The sequence below is a fragment of the Mustelus asterias genome, unplaced genomic scaffold, assembly GCF_964213995.1.
Source record: "Mustelus asterias unplaced genomic scaffold, sMusAst1.hap1.1 HAP1_SCAFFOLD_950, whole genome shotgun sequence".
Lineage (NCBI taxonomy): Eukaryota > Metazoa > Chordata > Chondrichthyes > Carcharhiniformes > Triakidae > Mustelus > Mustelus asterias.
The window spans coordinates 4,282-27,420 of NW_027590896.1; the positions used below are offsets into that span (position 1 = coordinate 4,282).

The 23,139-nt window shown below is 50.3% G+C and overlaps 1 protein-coding gene across 1 annotated transcript in view; it reads right to left on the reverse strand.

Annotated features, from left to right (window-relative positions):
* Positions 1 to 372: 372 nt before the first annotated feature.
* The window catches only part of LOC144487650 (dynein axonemal heavy chain 2-like), a gene marked incomplete at its 3' end in the record, with an annotated part of 37,907 nt that continues 15,140 nt past the window's right edge, over positions 373 to 23,139 (reverse strand). The window contains exons 5-10 of the mRNA XM_078205729.1: positions 13,955 to 14,183; positions 13,021 to 13,131; positions 10,770 to 11,008; positions 7,027 to 7,218; positions 2,114 to 2,271; positions 373 to 460 (exon numbers count right to left, since the gene is read on the reverse strand). Coding sequence (XP_078061855.1) covers positions 373 to 460; positions 2,114 to 2,271; positions 7,027 to 7,218; positions 10,770 to 11,008; positions 13,021 to 13,131; positions 13,955 to 14,183 — 1,017 coding nt within the window. The remainder of the gene's footprint in view (positions 461 to 2,113; positions 2,272 to 7,026; positions 7,219 to 10,769; positions 11,009 to 13,020; positions 13,132 to 13,954; positions 14,184 to 23,139) is intronic.

Consider the following 23,139-nt stretch of genomic DNA (forward strand, 5'->3'; position numbering starts at 1 on the left):
CGCGCACTCTCACACACGCGCACTCTCACACACGCGCACTCTCACACACGCGCACTCTCACACACGCGCACTCTCACACACGCGCACTCTCACACGCGCACTCTCACACACGCGCACTCTCACACACACGCACTCTCACACACACGCACTCTCACACACACGCACTCTCACACATAGTTGTTCCAGTGCTGATGAGAAGGTCCTCAACCGGAAACATTAAGTCTCTCTCTCTCTCTCGCTCCATCGCTGCTATCTGACCTGTTGTCAGTTTCCAATCTTTCTGACTATGTTTCAGAGTTGCAGTGCTTGTCTTTGGTGTATTTTACTGTAGCCTGTCTGTGGGTGAGTATTAAACTTTCTCCACAGCCTTACCTCAAGCAGGTCCCGACAGCGCTGTATGAAGGCATCCACTTGGGCAAAGACGCTGGTGTTGTCCAAGATCCAGGGGATGTTTGAAAACCTGTAAGCAGGAGGGAAGTGCACATTTAGGATCCAGTCCCGTGCCCCGGAATCTGACAGGTCGGTTCCAGCAGCACCATGTGTGTCAGATCGAACTCGCTCTGTTCCCGGGATGTTGTTTTCCCGAAGTGAATGATGCTGAGAATTACTGAGCCGGGGGAAATGGCGCTGCCGCCGGGGCCTGCAAGCAGTGGACAGTTTGATCGGTACACCCTGTACACAAGGTCAGAGCCACTCACAGGGCAGGCTGGGTAAGGGTGGCAGCTTCCCTGTGCTTCCATCCAATATACACACACACTCACATACATGTGCACGCGTGCACACACACGTACACACACATGCGTGCATGCATGCACACACGCACACAACACACACCCCCCCGAAAACATGAAAACACACACACACATGAACACACACACACGAACACACACATGCACATACACACATGCACAGACACACGCACACGGACACACACACGAACACACACACACACACACGAACACACACACACGAACACACACACACGAACACACACACACACGAACACACACACGAACACACACACACACACACACACGAACACACACACACACGAACACACACCCATACACGAACACACACACACGCACGCACGAACACACACACACACGCACGAACACACACACACACGCACGAACACACACATGCACGAACACACACCCATACACGAACACACACACATACATGAACACACACACATACACGAACACACACGCACAGACACACAGACACATACACACACGCACGGACACACATGCACGCATGGACACACACACATACGAACGCGCGCACACATACACACACGCACGGACACACACCCATACACGAACACACACACGCATGGACACACGCACGGACACACATGCATGGACACACACACATACATACGTGAACACACATACACACGAACACACACACACATACACACTGGCACAGACACACACATGCACGAACACACACACGGACACACACACATGCACGAACACACACACACACGGTCACACACACATGCACGAACACACACATACGAGCGCGCGCACACATACACACATGCACGGACACACACCCACACACAAACACACACGCACAAACACACACACATACGAACGCGTGCATACATACACTCACGCATGGACACACACACACACGAACGCGCACACATACACAAACACACGGACACACACCCACACACAAACACACACACACGCATACTCACATGGACACACGCACGAACACACACAAACACAAACACACGCACACGAACACACACACGAACACACACACGAACACACACACGAACGCACACACGAACGCACACACACGAACGCACACACACGAACGCACACACACGAACGCACACACACGAACGCACACACACGAACGCACACACATGAACGCACACACACAAATGCACACACACAAATGCACACACACGAATACACACACACACTAATCTGGAGAAGAATCAGTGCCTAATTTTCCCCTTTCCCAAGCCCCTTGGGCTTAATGGATTCCTCTCCCTCAACCATTCTGTCCCCCTCCAGATCTGAGATCAGCTGATGGTTGAAGCTCTGGGACAGCAGGTGAGCAGAGGATGTGACCAAGTCTTACTCACCTTGTGTGAATGGAGGCTGCGCGAGCAAAATGGCTCTTCCAGGCTTGGCAACACTCGATGCAGTCGTGGAGCGTGATCTTACTCAACTTGATGTGACCGTCGAATATCCGATCCAGCGAGATCTCCCCGGAGCACAAACGGATTATCTCGTTACTCAGCTGAAAAGAGACGGGACCGCAAGTTTGTCTCCTAGTTTGTGGTCAGAATGAACAAGAACAAAGAACAGGCCCTTCAGCCCTCCAGGCCCGTGCCGATCATGATGCCCCGAATAAAAACCTTCTGCCCTGACTCAGTCCGTATCCCTCTATTCCCTCCCTATTCATGGACCCATCCAGATCTCTCTTAAATGTTGCTCATGTGTCCGCTTCCACCACCTCCTCTGGCAGCGCGTTCCAGGCACCCACCACTCTCTGCGTGAAAAACCTTCCCCCGCACATCCCCCTTAAACTTTCCCCCTCTCACCTTGAACCTGTGCCCCCTTCACACTTCCACCCTGGGGAAAAAGCTTCTGACTATCCACCCTGTCTGTGCCTCTCACAATTTTGTGGACCTCAATCGGGTCTCCCCTCAGCCTCCGTCTTTCCAGTGAAAACAATCCTAGTTTATTCAACCTCTCTTCATAGCCAACACCCTCGAGACCAGGCAACATCCTTCTCTCCAAAGCTTCCACGTCCTTCTGGTAGTGCGGCGACCAGAACTGCACGCAATACTCCAAATGAGCCGTAACCAAGATTTTATGATGAGAATAACAAGGTTGGTGGAGGGGGGGCAAGATTACCACAATGGAGTACTTTCAACCATTATAAGAGGTGCTAATTAGCACAAAATAATGCAAAACTAATCTCATTTAAACTAAAGCGTGCATAGCCAGGATAATCACACTCACTGCATAATTTATCAAACTAAATTACCATTTAAAATGTACACAACCTGTTTCCATATCATGCATAATTCCTTCACACACTTTATTTACATAATGTATTGACACAATCTGGTACTTCCACTTTTGTCGCTAATTAACTCTGTCTTTCTAACAGGGCCTGAAATTTAGCTCCCTAATCAGCAAACAAAGGCTCGATGTGTCTGAACATTGCCCTCTCCACTATTTGGGTGATGTTAGGCAGAAACTCACAGGGAGGCTTTGAAACTCCACTCGTGCAGGGAGAAGAAATTGCAGGGAAAACTATTCCTGGTTTGTCCTCTCATGTCCGAGCAGTAAGACTGGGAGAAAGCCCAGCTTTAGGAAGGTGCGCGGCAAGAATAACGTTAAATCTCCGGAGTGTACAAACCAGATATGGAACAGCGAACAGCCAGGTGTTTCTAACTTTATTAGTGTCACAAGTAGGCCTACACTAACGCTGCAATGAAGTTACTGTGAAACCCCCCTAGTGGCACCTGTTCGGGTAACACTGAGGGAGAATTTAGCACGGCCCAATGCACCCTAACCAGCACGTCTTTCAGACTGTGGGAGGAAACCGGAGCACCCGGAGGAAACCCACACTGACACGGGGAGAACGTGCCGACTCCGCACAGACGGTGACCCAAGCCAGGAATTGAACCCGGGTCCCTGGCACTGTGAGGCAGCAGTGCTAACCCACTGTGCCACCGTGCCGCTGGGATTGAACCTGGGTCCCTGGCGCTGTGAGGCAGCAGCGCTAACCCGCTGTGCCACCGTGCCGCCACCCAGGTAGTACACAGCTCCCGTACTTTACAGTCGACCGTGACATGAGACTGACTCCACCGTGGTCCCTCGTCATCTCTCACGGGAAGCGAATTAAACCGGGGACGTTTCCAAAATTTGTGAAAGGTCGCTCTCATCCTCAAAAGGTAACTGGACAAAACACAAACCTTAACCCTTCGCGATGAAGGAGGATGTTTCACAAGATCATAGAATCCTTATATTGCAGAAGGAGGCCATTCACCCATCAGATTCACACTGATTCTGACAGAATATCTTACCCAGGCCTATCCCCACCCTGTCCCCGTAACCCCACACATTTAGCACGGCCAATCCCCCTAACCTGCACATCTTTCGACACTAAGGGACAATTTAGCATGGCCAATCCACCTAACCTACACATCTCTGGACACTAAGGGGCAATTTAGCATGGCCAATCCATCTAACCTACACATCTTTGGACACTAAGGGGCAATTTAGCATGGCCAATCCACCGTAACCGCACATCTTTGGACACTCAGGGGCAATTTAGCATGGCCAATCCACCTAACCCACACATCTTTGGACACTAAGGGGCAATTTAGCATGGCCAATCCACCGTAACCGCACATCTTTGGACACTAAGGAGCAATTTAGCATGGCCAATCCACCTAACCTGCACATCTTTGGACACTAAGGAGCAATTTAGCATGGCCAATCCACCTAACCTGCACATCTCAGGACTGTGAGAGGAAACCCATGCAGACACGGGGGGAATGTGTGAACTCCACACAGACAATGACCCGAGGCCGGAATTGAACCCAGGTCCCTGGCGCTGTGAGGCTCAGCTGTGTTTAACGCGTGTGGCTTTTGCGACCAAATAAACCTGCTGGACTTTAACCTGGTGTTGTTAAACTTCTTGCTGTGAGGCAGCAGAGCTAACCACACTACATTCACTGCATGAGTGAAGAAGGGGGCTGTGTTGCAACCCTCCTCTTGTGTTTGTGTGTGTGTGAATAGGCTAACCTTCTGATTTCCCCCATCCGGAGTCTGTTGTGGAATAACTGATAAAAATTGAGGGGCTGAGAAGTACATCACTGCTAATAAACGAGGAAATCTAAACAATTTTCTGCTTGCGGATGCATGGTCGGCAGGATGAGGCTATTGAGTTGGACGATCAGCCATGATGGCGATGAATGGCGGGACAGGCTCGAAGGGCTGAATGGCCTCCTCCTGCTCCTATCCTCTATGTTTCTAAGGGGAGAAATCAGGGCTGTTTAAATTAAAGCCCCTCCTGTCTGTAACACTGGCATTAATTCTCATCTGGTGAATTTCTGTTCCTCTGGGCTATGTTTTGTCCTTTGTCCAGTTAACTCCTGGCTTGTACCATCATTCCTAATGTTATGTAATCACTCCTGCCTTACACCCGATCACACCTTCCTTTTCACTCTCCACTGCCACCCTTCCCCCAGCCATCCCTGACACTGGACTTGCTCCAAGCCTCTTAGACCTCCAATCACTTCCACTTCTGGCGACAGGTAATCCACAGAAACCCTGCTCTGTTAACTCTCTCCCTCTCTCTGCGCGAATGCTGCCAGAACTGTGGAGCACATCATCTTCCGATTAGACACTTTACAGCCTTCCGGACTGAACACTGAGCTCGACAACTTCAGAGCATGAACTCTCTCCCTCATCTTAACTCCGTCATACAATCCCTGAAGGAGGCCATTCGGAGACCATTCGACCCATCGAGTCTGCACTGACCACAATCCCACCCAGTCCCTATCTCTATAACCCCGCACATTTACCCTAGCTCGTCCCCCTGACACTAAGGGGCAATCTAGCATGGCCAATCCATCTAACCCACACATCTTTGGACACTAAGGGACAATTTAGCATGGCCAACCCTAACCTACACATCTTTGGACTCTGGGAGGAAACGGGAGCACCCGGAGAAAACCCACGCAAAACGTCTCCATTTATTTTATTTCATTTCTTCTTTTCATCGTCCATTTTTATTAATTTATATTATTGCTCCACTTCATCTTGTTTCAGCCCTCCTGCTCCCACCCCACTGGGGCCACCTGCCGCATCCCTACACTCTGCACCTTCGTTCTGCCATCAACACATTCCGATCTCTTCATGGATGCTCTCAGCACCATTCCTCGTCTTTATCGTCACCATTTACATTCCCCTTGTCTTTCTGTCCATGCCGTTACTGTCGATTACAGCCGCCGCCCACCCTCACAGTATAAATCCTGCCCCATTTTCCTGGTCTTTGCCTCTGACGAAGGGTCATCCAGACTCGAAACGTTGCCTCTATTCTCTCTCCACAGAGGCTGTCAGACCTGCTGAGATTTTCCAGCATTTTTTGATTTTTTTTCAGATTCCAGGATCCGCTGTATTTTGCACCGTTTACGAGCTAACCACCCCCCACACACCCAGACCGCCCCCCCCCACCCCCCCCCCTCCTCCACCCCCACCCACCCCAATCGGGGCCCCAGGGGGAGGGTTAGAGGCATCGACCTATCTTTACAGCACTGAGCCCTTGCAGTCCACACGCAGGTGGGTGTTCAAGTGGCCCATTCAAACCCCAGCTCTGTATCTCCTTTCAGCTGAGTGCCCCAGGCTCACCTCAGTAGCATGGGCCAGCAGCCGAGGTTAAAATAGACAGGGGTGATCGGTGAGGTGAGCCGCTGTTCTACAAGCTTTGGGATTTCAGGAAGAAGGTTAGAATAAGGGACGCAAAGATCTTTGGGAATGAGTTCAATGATGGGAATAAATTAGTCTTGGGGGAATTTTTGAACAGTAAAGGAATTAAGGGTTATGGTGAGCGGGCGGGTAAGTGGAGCTGAGTCCATAAAAAGATCAGCCATGATCTTATTGAATGGCGGAGCTGGCTCGAGGGGCCAGATGGCCCACTCCTGCTCCTAGTTCTTATGAATGCAGCAGGAAGTTTATTTGGAAGACAGGGAAGAGGAGGCCATTTGACTCCTCGAGCCTGCTCTGCCATCCATTTAGAGCAAGGCTGATCGGTATCTCAACTCCATTTACTTACCTGACTTCCACAGGCCTTAATCCCCATCTAAATCCGTCAATCTCGGTTTGGAGATTTCCCCGATTTTCTGCTCAAACCTCGGAGTTTGGGCTTCAGCCTATGAGCCTTCTGACTCGAGAGGCGAGAGTGAGCCCCCCGCCCGCCTCCCCCCCCCCCTCCCCCCCCGCCCCGCCCTCTCTCTGCTCTGATTTCACTCACCTTGCGGAAAAGCGCGGTGATGCGGTCCCTGGTGTTATAGAACCTGGAGTTGACCCAGATGATGCGGATGAGGCTGAGGATGTGAGGCAGCTTGGCTGGTATATCCTTCACTTTCATCTTTGTCAGTTCCGCACAGGGGCTGGTGAGGATGGTGAGGAAGCTGAGGTTCGACTGGGCCTGGGAACGTCCGTCCTGAACGCAAAGTGTAAAGAGATTCGACAAACACAAAGGGAATGACGGGAGGAAACGCCCGGACTCAAAGGGAACTGACACGATCCTGCCCAAGATGGCACACGGAGGGGAGATTGAACCCAGAGTAGGAGTAGCAAGAAGGAGTAGGCGAGGAAGGTGAGAGGGTTTTACGGAGGTGGGCAATGATGGAAGGGACGGGGAGGGGGCCTTGACAAGAGGATTGAGCAATGTGGGGGCGGGACGACTGACAGTTTTCAGCCACCCTTTCAGTAAAAGTTATATCTTAATGTGCCGCACAGCGAGTTTAAGCTTTAAATGGTCTTGTTATTTTTATAATTGCGTATTTGAAGATTTGCATCAGGACTCCATTACTGTCTCATCAATCTGATACTATCTAATGAAACGAGTATTGTGATGATGTGATTGTCACGGCGCTTTGCCCAGCCGGGGAATTAAAAAAGAAACAGCGGGTATACTTGCTCAACTTGTCAGACACGCTGACAAACTTCCCAATACATTTACCAGGGATCTCGCAAACTTCAGCTTTCTCCAGGAGAGCTTTGTAGATTTCCCAGACGCGCCCCCCGCCCCCCCCCCCCCGCCCCCCCCCCCCACCCCCCTTTGCATGAAGAAGTGCTTCCCCTGGACAAGCGGGCACTGATCTTTCCTCCTCGTCATTGTTTCCTTCGTCACTCGTCTGCTCCCACCTGTAAATCGCTCTGAAGCCGGAACAGGAAAAGCTGGGAACAGGGCTGTGCGGAAGCTGCGCGGAGGGCTGTAGCGAGGCCACAAAAGGTTGTTGTTGCAGCAAGAGGTGAGAATTTCAGTTTAATTTTTGGTGGGGTTGCGGGGCAGGGGGGGTGATGCTAAGTGGCAGTGCAGAGAATCAGTTGAAACATCAGAATTAGGAGCAGAAGTCGGCAAATTCTGCCCTTTGGGCCTGCTCCGCCATTCAATCAGAACCTGGCTGATCTCTCCCTGGTCTCAGATCCACCTCCCCACCTGTTCCCCAGATCCCTTTAACCCGTTTCCTATCAGAAATATATCCATCTCCTTCTTGAACCCATTCAATGATTCAGACTCCACCGCGCGATGGGGCAGCGAGTTCCACAAATCCACCCCCCTCTGTGAGAAGTAGTTCCTCCTCATCTCAGTTTTAAATCTACCGCCTCTCAACCTATACCTGTGACCCATAAGGGGAAACATTTGGTCTACAGAGAAGAGAAGATTTACAAGAGAGAAGATTTACAAGGATGTTGCCTGGATTGGTTGGCATGCCTTATGAGGATAGGTTGAGGGAGCTCGGTCTTTTCTCCCTGGAGAGACAAAGGATGAGAGGTGACCTGATCGAGGTATACAAGATGTTGAGAGGCATAGATCGGGTGGATTCTCGGGGGCTTTTTCCCAGGGCTGAAATGTCTGCTACGAGAGGACACAGGTTTAAGGTGCTGGGGGGTAGGTACAGAGGAAATGTCAGGGGTAAGTTTTTCACTCAGAGGGTGGTGGGTGAGTGGAATCGGCTGCCGTCAGTGGTGGTGGAGGCAAACTCGATAGGGTCTTTTAAGAGACTTCTGGATGAGTACATGGAACTTAATAGGATTGAGGGTTCTAGGTAAGCCTATATATAAGCCTAGGTAGGTAGGGACATGACCGGCGCAACTTGTGGGCCGAAGGGCCTGTTTGTGCTGTAGTTTTTCTATGTTCTATGTTCTACATTTACTCTATCAATCCCTTTTAGAATATTCCCCTGTTGAGTTGGATGAGGACAGATGGGACGGGGGATGGGATATGTCGGATCTGAACAGCAATGGGGGGCAGGGGTTGGGAGGATTTGGGGGTTTCTGTAGAGTTAAGCTTGCGGGCAGCAGGTGACAAAGGATGAGATTTCCAGCAGGGTTGGGGCAATCCAGGGAAGGGAAGGAGTGATAATTCAGAGGGGGAATTAGGCACTGCAGGTGGACTAGACTGGGAGCTGGAGGCTTAGCGGAGGGCCAGACACGACACTCCCTTTGTTTAAAGTTTATTTATTAGTGTCACAAGTAAGGCTTACATTAACACTGCAATGAAGTTACTGTGAAAATCCCCCAGTCCCACACTCCGGCGCCTGTTCGGGTTACACTGAGGGAGAAATTAGCACCTAACCAGCACGTCTTTCGGACTGTGGGAGGAAACCGAAGCACTCGGAGGAAACCCACGCAGACACGGGGAGAACGTGCAGACTCCACACAGACAGTGACCCAAGCCGGGAACCAAACCCGGGTCCCTGGCGCCATGAGGCAGCAGCGCTGACCATCGTGCCACCTTGCGATTGGGCACTGTCAGGTCCAGTTTGAGTAATTGGTTGGCAAGAAGCGTGGGATCAGCGGTTAATGTACCCAGAAGATGGTGTTTTGTAATTCTGATGAGTGGGATTTTCCAATTCCGCTAGAGGTGGGCATCGTCACGGGCGGGACAGGAAACCTGGGAGAGTGGTCAAAAGTTGGATGTGATGGTGGATGTAGGAGAATAGACTCTCCGACAGAGCATCTTAGCCACCTCCCCTGTAACCTCACTCATTTACCCCACTAATCCCCCTAACCAGCACGTCTTTGGACTGCAGGAGGAAACCGGAGCACCCGGAGGAAACCCACGCCGACACGGGGAGAACGTGCAGACTCCGCACAGACAGTGACCCGAGGCCGGGAATCGAACCCGGTTCCTGGAGCTGTGAGGTAGCAGTGCTAAACCCACCGTGCCGCCATTGTTGAGCTGGAACATCAGTAGGAACACAGTATTCAGTCGCAGTATCCCAGGGTCAGAACGGGGGGAGAAAATGGATCGGAATCTCATCCTCCTCATCACAAGAACACCACTCTGCATTATTAGCTTGAGACCTTGGGGGCAGAGAGGTACCCTGGGCAGGGAAGTACCCTGGGCAGGGAGGTGCCCTGGGCAGGGAAGTACCCTGGGCAGGGAGGTACCCTGGGCAGGGAAGTACCCTGGGCAGGGAGGTACCCTGGGCAGGGAGGTCCCCTGGGCACCGAGGTCCCCTGGGCACCGAGGTCCCCTGGGAACCGAGGTCCCCTGGGAACCGAGGTCCCCTGGGCACGGAGGTACCCAGGGCAGGGTGGTACCCTGGGCACCGAGGTCCCCTGGGCACCGAGGTCCCCAGGGCAGGGAGGTACCCTGGGCAGAGGGGTACCCTGGGCAGAGGGGTACCCTGGGCAGGGGGGTACCCTGGGCAGAGGGGTACCCTGGGCAGGGGGGTACCCTGGGCAGGGGGGTACCCTGGGCAGGGGGGGACCCTGGGCAGGGGGGGACCCTGGGCAGGGGGGGACCCTGGGCAGGGGGGTACCCTGGGCAGGGGGGTACCCTGGGCAGGGAGGTCTCTGGGGGACAGCAGGTGGAAGGGGTAGAGAGGTATCAGCAGGCACAATGCTAACACTGCCCTGGCAGAGTTCAGCGTCGCACACAGATTGGCAATCAGAGCACCGAGCGCGACAGAATGATTATGCACTGAAGGATCGGTGAGCAATCAGACTGTCCTTATACAAGGCCGAGCTGGGACATACCTGGATGAGCTTGGCTAGTTTGAGGAAGGGAGCAATGTAAGAGGATTTGGAAAGCTCAAGGATAGACTGGATGTGTTTGACACCAGCTTTATCCAGCTGGAAACCGATCCCCGACAGATCATCACAGCGGTTACGCCAGAATTCCACCTCATCGAGTGGCCCCGCAATCTCGCCCGTCTCCACAGCCTCCTGGGCACTCAGCACATCCTTAATCTGACGAGTCCAGTGAACAACTGCAGCTGCAATGAAACGCACAGATTAACACCGAGACCCTGCTCAGCACATTCACTTCCAACTCACATTGCCCCTCCTTAACTAATCTGCTCCCATGTATCTTCAGAACAGGACAGGCCATTCAGCCCCTCTCGAGCCTGTTACACAGGAACAGGAGGAGGCCATTCAGCCCCTCTCTCTCTCGAGCCTGTTACACAGGAACAGGAGGAGGCCATTCAGCCCCTCTCTCTCTCTCGAGCCTGTTACACAGGAACAGGAATAGGCCATTCAACCCCTCAATGCTGTTACACAGGAACAGAAGGAGGCTATTCAGCCCCTCTCAAGCTTGTTACAGAGGAATAGGAGGAGGCCATTCAGCCCCTCTCAAGCCTGTTACAGAGGAACTGGAGGAGGCCATTCAGCCCCTCAATGCTGTTACACAGGAACCATTGAATTATGTTTCAATAATTTGAAGACAAACTGCGGGTGTTACAACCAGCAATGAGAGGAATGTCCAAATAACAGGGTTTTTTTAAGGATGTTTTGAGTTGGATGATAGAAGCTGTGTAGGACTGTATTAATGAATCATGACTCAAAACCATCTGCATTCACCTGAACAGATACAAGGAGGGTAACGTCTCACTGAAAGATCGATAGCTCTGACAGTGCAGCACTCCCACTGTACTCCACCAGAGTAGCTGCCTGGATTATATGTGGTTGAGGTGAATAGAATCATAGAATCACTACAGTGCACAATGAAGTGATTCAGTCCATTGAGCCTGGACTGACAACAACCCCACCCAGGCCCTATATATCCCCAGAATTTCTCTGACACTAAGGGGCAGTTTAGCACGGCCAATCCCCCTAACCCGCACATCTTTGGACACTAAGGGGCAATTTAGCACGGCCAATCCACCTAACCTGCACATCTTTGGACACTAAGGGACACTTTAGCATGGCCAATCCACCTAACCCGCACATCGTTCGGAGTGTAGGAGGAAACTAGAGCACCCGGAGGAAACCCACGCAGACACGGGGAGAACGTCCAGACTCCGCACAGACAGTGACCCGAGGCCGGGAATCGAACCCGGGTCCCTGGCGCTGTGAGGCAGCAGTGCTAACCCACTGTGCCTCCGTGCCACCTTCGATGCATTTCCAGGTTAAGCTTGGGGAAGCAGGATAGTGAGGGGGGGAGGGGGGAAATGGATTGGGGTTTGCTGATCAGCTGAGTGGAGCAGATACAGAGCAGTGAGGCTAAGTAGCTTGTTGCTGTGCATCATCCAATCTGATGTGTAATCTGGAGCCTCCCATGGTGAGTGGGTGATTTTTGAAATTAATTCCTCACGTTGTGATTCCCCCTGCAAATCACTTACTCTTGAACTCAGGCTCTTTTCCAATACCAATTTAAAATAATAATTTTCAAATGTTTCCTTGAATTGGAATAACCTGTCGATTCAGTATTCCAGAGGGAGTGGGGATGACGGGGTGGTTCTGCTTGCCTGGAACAAGCACTCCTGGATTAACACTTGCTCTGTGTAACTAAACTTTATTTATTCATCACAAGTAAGGCTTACATTAACACCACAATGAAGTTACTGTGAAAATCCCCCGAGTCACCACACTCCGGCGCCTGTTTGGTTAACACTGAGGGAGAATTTAGCACGGCCAATGCACCCTAACCAGCACGTCTTTCAGACTGTGGGAGGAAACTGGAGCACCGGGAGGAAACCCACGCAGACACGGGGAGAACATGCAGACTCCACACATTCGGGGGGATTGAACCTGTGCTGGTTAGAGGCTAAATTCTCCCTCAGTGTTACCCGAACAGGCGCCGGAGTGTGGCGACTAGGGGATTTTCACAGTAACTTCATTGCAGTGTTAATGTAAGCCGGCTCGTGACACTGATAAAACTTTACTTTGACTGATGGTGGCATTAAGGACCTTTTCACGACAGTGCGCAGTGTGAGGTGATGCATTTTGGGGAGGGGGAGGGTATTGGCGAGCGTCTAATGGTTACGGTGCTGTAAACTCTACTCACTTTCCAGTCTCTGTACGAGCTCCTTGTCCATTGCTGCCCGCTCAGGTGTCAGATTCAAGCTTTCAACTGGGATGTAGAGGACAGTGTGGCCGTCCAGCTTGTAGCGAGCATCTGCGGAAAAACGCCAGGGGAAGAGCAAAGCTGGGTCAATCTTTAACAGAGCGCCCCGAATGGTAAAGTGGGCAGTGTGACAGCAGACCAATGTGTGACAGAGGGTCCCAGCTCCAATCCAATCCACACTGTTCACTGGTCACACCCAGCCAGGGGTCTAGGTGGCCCAACAGCACTCAGTGCCCACCCTCCCAGCCCAACTAACCTTCCGACACTGCAGCACTCCCTCAGTACTGACCCTCTGACAGTGCGGCACTCCCTCAGTACTGACCCTCTGACAGTGCGGCACTCCCTCAGCACTGACCCTCTGACAGTGCGGCACTCCCTCAGCACTGACCCTCTGACAGTGCGGCACTCCCTCAGCACCGACCCTCTGACAGTGCGGCACTCCCTCAGCACTGACCCTCTGACAGTGCGGCACTCCCTCAGCACTGACCCTCTGACAGTGCGGCACTCCCTCAGTACTGACCCTCTGACAGTGCGACACTCCCTCAGCACTGACCCTCTGACAGTGCAGCACTCCCTCAGCACTGACCCTCTGACAGTGCGGCACTCCCTCAGCACTGACCCTCTGACAGTGCTGCACTCCCTCAGCACTGACCCTCTGACAGTGTGGCACTCCCTCAGCACTGACCCTCTGACAGTGCGGCACTCCCTCAGTACTGATGATGGGAGAATCAACTTGACTCAGCTCTCTGGAGCAGGGGCTCAAACCCATGACCTCTGGAGTCAGCTGGAGTGAGAGAGTTACCTGCTAATTGCAGACTGACACCGTGAGGGAAACCAGGCTGGCCAGCGCTCTGTATCCGGGAAAGCAGCTTACCTGTGAGGCTGGCCAGGAACTTGTGCAGGTGTCCGGAAAAGTTGTTCTTCAGGCTCTCGGGCCACTTGCGGTTCTCCATGAACTGTGGGGCGTAGATGCCCAGCATGTGCCTCAGCAAGCTCTCCAGGTGCCCTCCCCGGATCGTGCCAAACTGGACCACGTGCACAAAGTTCTCTGAGTTAATTTCGGCTTTCTCCTTGCGGATGAAGTACATGAGATAATCTGTGAACTGCACAGAAAGAGGGGAACAAGATTCAGCTGGATATGGGGCTGGTGGTGGGCAAGGACTGGAGAGGAGAGGGGATAAACTCATTCAATCACAGCCCTGCGTGAAGTAACTGGGGTGGAGTTCAATGTGGAGGATTGTTTATTATTATCATATTTATTTTTTATTTATTAGTGTCACAAGTGGGCTTACATTAACACTGCAATGAAAATCCCCCAGTCGCCACACTCCGGCGCCTGTTCAGGTAACACTGAGGGAGAATTTAGCATGGCCAATGCACCTGAACCAGCATGTCTTTCGGCCCATCAAGTCTGCGCCAACCACTATCCCACCTGGACCCTACACCCTATAACTCCATGTATTTACCCTTGCTCATCCCCCTAACACTAAGGGGCAATTTAGCTTGGCCAATCCACCTAACCTGCACATCTTTGGACACTAAGGGGCAATTTAGCATGGCCAATCCACCTTACCTACACATCTTTGGACACTAAGGGGCAATTTAGCATGGCCAATCCACCTTACCTACACATCTTTGGACACTAAGGGGCAATTTAGCATGGCCAATCCACCTTACCTACACAGCTTTGGACACTAAGGGACAATTTAGCACGGCCAATCCATCTAATTCGCACATCTTTGGACTGTGGGAGGAAACCAGAGCACCCGGAGGAAACCCATGCAGACACAAGGAGAATGTGCAAACTCCACACAGACAGTGACCCGAGGCAGGAATTGAACCTGGGTCCCTAGCGCTGTGAGGCAGCAGCGCTAACCCGCTGTGCCACCCACAGAGTGTGAGCTCGCTCACTTTGGACCGAGAGAAAAGTTGGGAGCATAAAATGTGAGAGGATAGCAAGCAAGGAGATGGGGAGGAATTTAGGGACCACAATACAAAGCCAGTAACAGAATTAAATAGGTTGATACAATGCACCACTCCTTCCTCTCAGCCTTTCCTCATGTCTTCCCTCCCATCTACTTTGCACACGGGTTGTCATTTATTTTCCACTTTATATTGTGCTGAGGAGATTTACCGGGATGTCGCCTGGGCTGGAGAGTTTAGTTATGAAGCGAGATTGGATCGAGTGGGGTTGTTTTCCTTGGAGCAGAGGGGACTGAGCGGGGACGCGATTACATAGAAACACGAGAATTAGGAGCAGAAATGGGAAATTCAGCCCTTCGAGCCTGCTCCGCCATGCAATCAGACCCTGGCTGATCTGTCCCTGGTCCCAAATCCACCTCCCCACCTGTTCCCCATATCCCTCCCATCCCTTTTTTGTTTATCAGAAATATATCCATCTCCTTGTTGAAATTATTCAATGATTCAGACTCCACCGCGCTCTGGGGCAGCGAGTTCCACAAATTCACCTTCCCCTGCGAGGAGTAGTTCCTCCTCATCTCAGTTTTAAATCTACCGCCTCTCAACTGATACCCTGTGACAGGGTAGACCATTTAGGACGGAGGTGAGGAGACATTTCTTCACCCAGAGAGTGGTGAGCCTGTGGAATTCATTACCACAGGAAGTCGTTGATGCCAAAACATTGAATAGTTACCAGAATGATAAGGAAATTGCGGCCAAACCATGGCTTATAAGGGAAATTAGAGGTAGTATCAGATTCAAGTAAGAAGCATACAAATTGGCAAGATCTACCTGATCTAACCAGGCTGATTCCGGGGATGGTGGGACTGATGTATGAGGAGAGATTGACTAGGTTAGGATTGTTTTCTCTGGAGTTCAGACGAATGAGGGGGGAATCTCATAGAGATTTATAAAATTCTAACAGGACTAGACAGGGTAGATGCAGGGAGGATGTTCCCGATGGTGGGGGGAGTCCAGAACCAGGGGTCACAGTCTGAGGATTCAGGGTTATGGGGAGAAAGCAGGATGAGGCTATTGAGTTGGACAATCAGCCATGATGGTGATGAATGGCGGGGCAGGCTGGAAGGGCCAAATGGCCTCCTCCTGCTCCTATCCTCTATGTTTCTATTTGCCTTCTTTACTGCCTGCTGTACCTGCGCGCTTACTTTCAGCGACTGACGCATGAGGACTCCAAGGTCTCGCTGAGATCCACCTCTCTCAATTTACACCCATTCAAACAATAATCTGTCTTCCTATTATTGCTACCAAAGTGGATAACCTCACATTTATCCACATTATGCTGTATCTGCCATGCAGATACCCACACACTCAGCCTGTCCAAATCACGCTGAAGCATCTCTGCATCCTCCTCACAGCTCACCCTCCCACCCAACTTTGTATCATCTGCACATTTGGAGATAATACATTCAGTTCCCTCTTCCAAATCATTAATATATACTGTGAACAGTTGGGGTCCCAGCACAGATCCCTGCGGAACCCCACTAGTCACTGACTGCCAATCAGAAAAAGACCCATTTGTGCCAACTCTTTGCTTCCTATCTGCTAACCAGCTTTCTATCCATCTCAAGACATTCCCTGTAATCCCATGTGCTTTAACTTTACATAGTAGCCTGTTATGTGAGATCTTGTTGAAAGCTTTCTGAAAGTCTAAATAAACCACATCCATTGGTTCTCCTCAGTCAACTCCACTAGTTACATCCTCAAAGAATTCCAATAGATTCGTCAAGCATGATTTCCCTTTTGTAAATCCGTGCTGACTTTGTCTGATTATATCACTGCCTTCCAAATGCCGAGTTATAAAATCCTTGATAATGGACTCCAGCAACTTCCCCAGTACCGACGTTAGGCTCACTGGTCTATAGTTGCCTGTTTTCTCTCTACCTCCCTTTCTGAATAGCGGGCTTACATTAGCCACCCTCCAATCTGTAGGAACTATTCCAGAGTCCAAGGAATTTTGGAAAATAACCACCAATGGATCTACTATTTCCAGGGCCACTTCCTTCAGTCCTCTGGGATGAAGATTATCAGGACCTGGAGATTTATCCACCTTCAATCCCATCAATTTCCCCAAAACCATTTCTCTCCTAATGCTGATTTCCTTCAGCTCCTCACTAAAACATGTTTCTCTCAGCACTTCTGGGACATTATTCATATCTTCCTTTGTGAAGACTGAAGCAAAGGACAGATTTAATTCCTCGGCCATTTCTCTATTCCCCGTTATGAATTCTCCCGTTTCTGACTGTAAGGGGCCTACATTCATTTTTGTCAATCTTTTTCTCTTTAAATATCTATAGAAACTTTTACAGTCAGGTTTTATCTTCCCCGCTAGCTTACTTTCACACTCTATTTTTCCCTTCATAATCAATCCTTGGTCCTCCTTTGCTGAATTTTAAACTGATCCCAATCTTCAGGCCTGTTGCTTTTTTCTTGCCAATTTGTAGGCTTCTTCCTTGAATCTGATACTATCTCTAATTTCCCTTGTAAACCATGGTTTGGCTACAATTCCCTTCCCACACTTGCACCAAACAGGAATAAACAACTTCTGGAGTTCACCTATTCATTCTTTAAATGCCTGCCATCGCCTGTCCACTGTCTTTCCTTTCAGTAATGTTTCCCAGTCCATCATGGCCAATTCATGCTTCATACCATCACAGTTACCTTTATTGAGATTCAGGACCCTGGTCTCAGAATCAACTACATCATTATCCACCTTGACAAAGAATTCTACCGTATTATGGTCACTCGTCCCCAAGGGTTCTCTCACAACCAATCCTCTCTCATTGCACAACACCCAGCCCAAGGTGGCCTGCTCCCTTTATGGTTCCTCAACCAAATCATCTGTGCTTATATCATTCCTTAATATCATATCAATATCATCTTTATTCAACAATGCAACTCCATCAACTTTTTCTTTCCATCTGTCCTTCCTAAACACTGAATAGCCTCAGTGTTTAGTTCCCATCCTTGGTCACCTTGGAGCCACGTCTCCGTAATGCCGAGTATATCGCACCCTTTACCTCTATCTGTGCAACTAATTCATCCATTTTGTTTCAAACGCTCTGAGCATTCAGGTACAAAACCTTAAGGTGGGCACTTTTAACATTTCTTTTCCCTTTCCTACTATGTTTTACTCGGTCCTTATCTGACTCTGGCCCTTGATTTATCTGCCTATCACTTTCCTTATTCTCCTTATTGTCTTTTCTCTTGCTCTTGATTCCCCCTGCTCTAAATCCTTGCAAAGGTTCCCATCCCACTGCCACATTAGTTTGAACCCGCCCCAACCACTCGAGCAAATACTCCCCCTGCCACCCCCTTCCCCCCCTCCCCCAACCAATTCTGGTCAAAATGGCAAGCAGAACAAGCTAGAGGGTTTGAATGGCTGTTCTGCTGAATGGAGTCTGCTGAATTGACCGACACTGGAACGTACCCAAGGTGCAGGAAGATCGATGGGTGACTGCCAGATTGGGTAGGTAGTCAGTGCAGGGGTCCCCTATGGCTTTCCCCCGATCTAACAAGGATGCTGTTTTGGTTACTGATGAAGGGGGAAGTTCCATCAGGGGATAGCAACAGCGGTGGCCAGAACGAAGGCACCACGGGTAGCCCTGCAGCACAGATGAGGGGAGTACAAACTGTAGCAAAGCAATAGTGGGAGGTGATTCAATAGTCAGGGGCACAGATTGGCACTTCTGTGGCCGCGAAAGGGACTCCAGTATGGTAGTTTGCCTCCCTGGTGCCAGGGTCCTGGATGTCTCTGAGCGGGTGCAAAGAATCCTAAAACGGAAGGGAAATCAGACAGATGTCATTGTTCACATTGGCACGAATGACATAGGTAGAAAGAGTAGCGAGGTCCTGCAACGGCAATTTAGGGAGTTAGGGAGAAGATTGAAAAGCAGGACCTCTAGAGTAGTAATCTCAGGATTACTCCCCGTACCAAGTGCGAGTGAGGCTAGGAACAGGGAGATAGTGCAGCTGAACACGTGGCTAAAGAACTGACGCAGAAGAGAGGGTTTCAGTTTTCTGGATCATTGGGATGTCTTCCAGGGAAGGTGGGACCTGTACAAGAAGGACAGGTTACTCCTGAACTGGAGGGGCACCAATATCCTGGCCGGGAGGTTTGCTAGTGTGGTTCGGGTGGGTTTAAACAAATGTGGTGGGGTTGGGGTGGGGCGGGGGTGGGGGGGTTGGAAATCAGAACAGTAGGTCAGCAAGTGTAGAGACTGGGGATGAACATGGAAGAGCAGGCTGGGGGAGATCAAACTCAGTGGGTCTGGAGTGTATCTGCTCCAATGCAAGGAGTATAACAGGTAAGACAGATGAACTCAGAGCCTTGATTCTTGCGTGGAACTTGGATGTGGTTGCGATAACTGAGACTTGGTTAAAAGAGGGACAGGACTGTCAGCTAAATATTCCGGGATATAAATGTTTTAGGTGAGACAGAGGGGAAGGTAAAAGAGGTGGGGGAAGTTGCAATACTGGTTAGGGAACATGCTACAGCTGTACAGAGGGAGGACATCTTGGAAGAATCACATAATGAGACACTGTGTGTAGAACTCAGAAACAGGAAGGGGGCAGTCACTATGATGGGGGTGTACTACAGGCCTCCCAACAGCCCATGGGAAGTTGAGGAACGGATATGTAAGCAGATTCTGGACAGAAATAATAGGGTTGTTGTAGTGAGAGACTTTAATTTTCTTCATATTGACTGGAAATCCCTTCGGGCTAGGGGTCCGGATGGTGAGGAATTTGTTAAATGTGTCTGGGGAGGCTTTTTGGAACAATATGTGGATAGACTGACGAGAGAGGGGGCTATACTGGACCCGGTACTAGGGAATCAGCCCGGCCAGGTCATCAAAGTTGCAGTGGGGGAACATGTGGCGAACAGCGACCACAGTTCCGTAAGCTTTTGGATACTCATGGAAAAGGATGAGTGTTAAGGTGCTAAAATGGAGGAAGGCTAACTACAACCAGATTAGGCAGGATTTAGATAAAAGCAAATTACTGCGGATGCTGGAATCTGAAACCAACAGAGAAAATGCTGGAAAATCTCAGCAGGTCTGGCAGCATCTGTAAGGAGAGAAAAGGGCTGACGTTTTGAGTCTTTGACAAACGGTCGTCTGGACTCGAAACATCAGCTCTTTTCTCTCCTTACGGATGCTGCCAGACCCGCTGAGATTTTCCAGCGTTTTCTCTTTAGGCAGGAATTGAAGGCTGTTGTTTGGCAGAGGCTGTTTGAGGGTAAATCCACATCTGGCATGTGGGAGTCTTTTAAGCAGCAGTGGATTGGAGTGCAGGACAGGCATGTGCCTGTGAAGGACAGGAAAGGCAGGATTCAGGAACCGTGGATGACCAGGGAAATTGCGAGTCTGGTCAAAAAGAAAAAGGATGCACACATGAGGTCCAGGCAACTAAAGACAGATGAAGCATTTGAAGAATACAGGGAAAGTAGAGAAGAACTCAAACAGGGAGTTAGGACGGCAAAAAGGGGTCACAAAATGTCCTTGGCAGACAGGATTAAGGAGAATCCCAAGGCATTTTATACAGATATTAGGAACAAGAGGATAGCTAGAGAAAGAGTTGGTCCACTTCAGGACAAAGGAGGGAAATTATGCGTAGAACCGGGAAGTGGGAGCGATCCTTAATGAATACTTTGCATCGGTATTCACAAAGGAGAGGAACACATTGAATGATGGTGTCTCGAAGGGATGTGTAAACCCTTTAGAACATGTCATCATTACGAGGGAGGAAGTGTTAGGTGAATTAAAAAGCATTAAGGTAGACAAATCCCCAGGGCTGGATGGCATTTATCCCAGATTCCTGAGGGAGACAAGAGAGGAAATTGCTGGGCCTCTAACAGAAATCTTTGATTCTTCGTTGGCCACTGGTGAGGTCCCAGAGGATTGGAGGATAGCCAATGTTGTCCCATTATTTAAAGAAGGGTAGCAAGGATAACCCGGGTAATTATAGGCCAGTGAGCTTGACGTCAGTGATAGGGAAACTGTTGGAGAAGATTCTTAGGAATAGGATCGATACACATTTGAAACTGAATGGTCTTGTTAGCGACAGACAGCATGGTTTTGTATGAGGGAGGACATATCTCACTAATTTAATTGAGTTTTGAAGAGGTGACAAAAGTGATTGACGAGGGAAGGGTTGTGGATGTTGTCTACATGGACTTTAGTAAAGCATTCGACAAGATCCCTCATGGCAGGCTGGTACAAAAGATTAAATCTCACGGGATCAGGGGTAAACTAGCTAGATGGATTCAGAACTGGCTTGGCCATAGAACAGTAAGAAGTCTCAGAACACCAGGTTAAAGTCCCACAGGTTTATTTGGTAGCACAATCAACTAGCTTTCAGAGCGCTGCCCTTCATCAGGTAAGTGGGATTTCAATTCACAAACAGGGCATATAAAGACACAAACTCAATTTACAAAATAATGGTTGGAATGCAAGTCTTTACAGGTAATCAAGTCTTAAAGGTACAGACAGTGCGAGTGGAGAGACGGTTAAGCACAGGTTAAAGAGATGTGCATTGTCTCCAGCCAGGACAGTTAGTGAGATTTTGCAAGCCCAGGCAAGTCGTGGGGATTACAGATAGTGTGACATGAACCCAAAATCCCGGTTGAGGCCGTCCTCATGTGTGCGGAACTTGGCTATCAGTCTCTGCTCAGCGACTCTGCATTGTCGTGTGTTGTGAAGGCCGCCTTGGAGAACGCTTACCCGAAGATCAGAGGCTGAATGCCCGTGACCGCTGAAGTGCTCCCCCACAGGAAGAGAACAGTCTTGCCTGGTGATTGTCGAGCGGTGTTCATTCATCCGTTGTCGTAGCATCTGCATGGTTTCCCCAATGTACCATGCCTCGGGACATCCTTTCCTGCAGTGTATCAGGTAGACAAAGTTGGCCGAGTTGCAAGAGTAGGTACCGTGTACCTGGTGGATGGTGTTCTCACATGAGATGATGGCATCCGTATCGATGATCCGGCACATCTTGCAGAGGTTGCTGTGGCAGGGTTGTGTGGTGTTGTGGTCACTGTTCTCCTGAAGGCTGGGTAGTTTGCTGCGGACAATGGTCTGTTTGAGGTTGTGCGGTTGTTTGAAGGCAAGAAGTGGGGGTGTGGGGATGGCCTTGGCGAGATGTTCGTCTTCATCGATGACATGTTGAAGGCTCTGGAGAAGATGTCATAGCTTCTCCGCTCTGGGGAAGTACTGGGCGACGAAGGGTACTCTGTCCGCCGTGTCCCGTGTTTGTTTTCTGAGGAGATCGGTGTGGTTTTTCGCTGTGACGCGTTGGAACTGTCGATCGATGAGTCGAGCGCCATATCCTGTTCTTATGAGGGCATCTTTCACCGTCTGGAGGTGTCTGTTGCGGTCCTCCTCATCCGAGCAGATCCTGTGTATTCGGAGGGCTTGTCCGTAGGGGATGGCTTCTTTAACGTGTTTCGGGTGGAAGCTGGAGAAGTGGAGCATCATGAGGTTATCCGTGGGCTTGCGGTACAGTGAGGTGCTGAGGTGGCCGTCCTTGATGGAGAAGCGTGTGTCCAAGAATGCAACCGATTCCGGAGAGTAGTCCATAGTGAGTCTGATGGTGGGTTGGAACTTGTTGATGTCATCATATAGTTGTTTCAGTGATTGTTCACCATGAGTCCAAAGGAAGAAAATGTCATCGATGTATCTCGTGTATAGCATCGGTTGAAGGTCCTGTGCGGTGAAGAAGTCTTGTTCGAACCTGTGCATGAAGATGTTGGCATATTGAGGTGCGAATTTGGTCCCCATGGCTGTTCCGTGTGTCTGGATGAAGAACTGGTTGTTGAAGGTGAAGACGTTGTGGTTCAGGATGAAGTGAATGAGTTGTAAAATTGCATCTGGAGATTGGCAGTTGTCGGCATTGAGTACTGAGGCAGTTGCAGCAATGCCATCGTCATGGGGGATGCCGGTACAGAGTGCCGAGACATCCATTGTGACGAGGAGTGCTCCGGGTTCAACTGCTCCATGTGCGTTGAGTTTCCGTAGTATCACGACAAAAGCTGGGGGTTCTTTGTACAATGGGTTTCAGGATGCCCTCAACGTAGCCGGAGAGGTT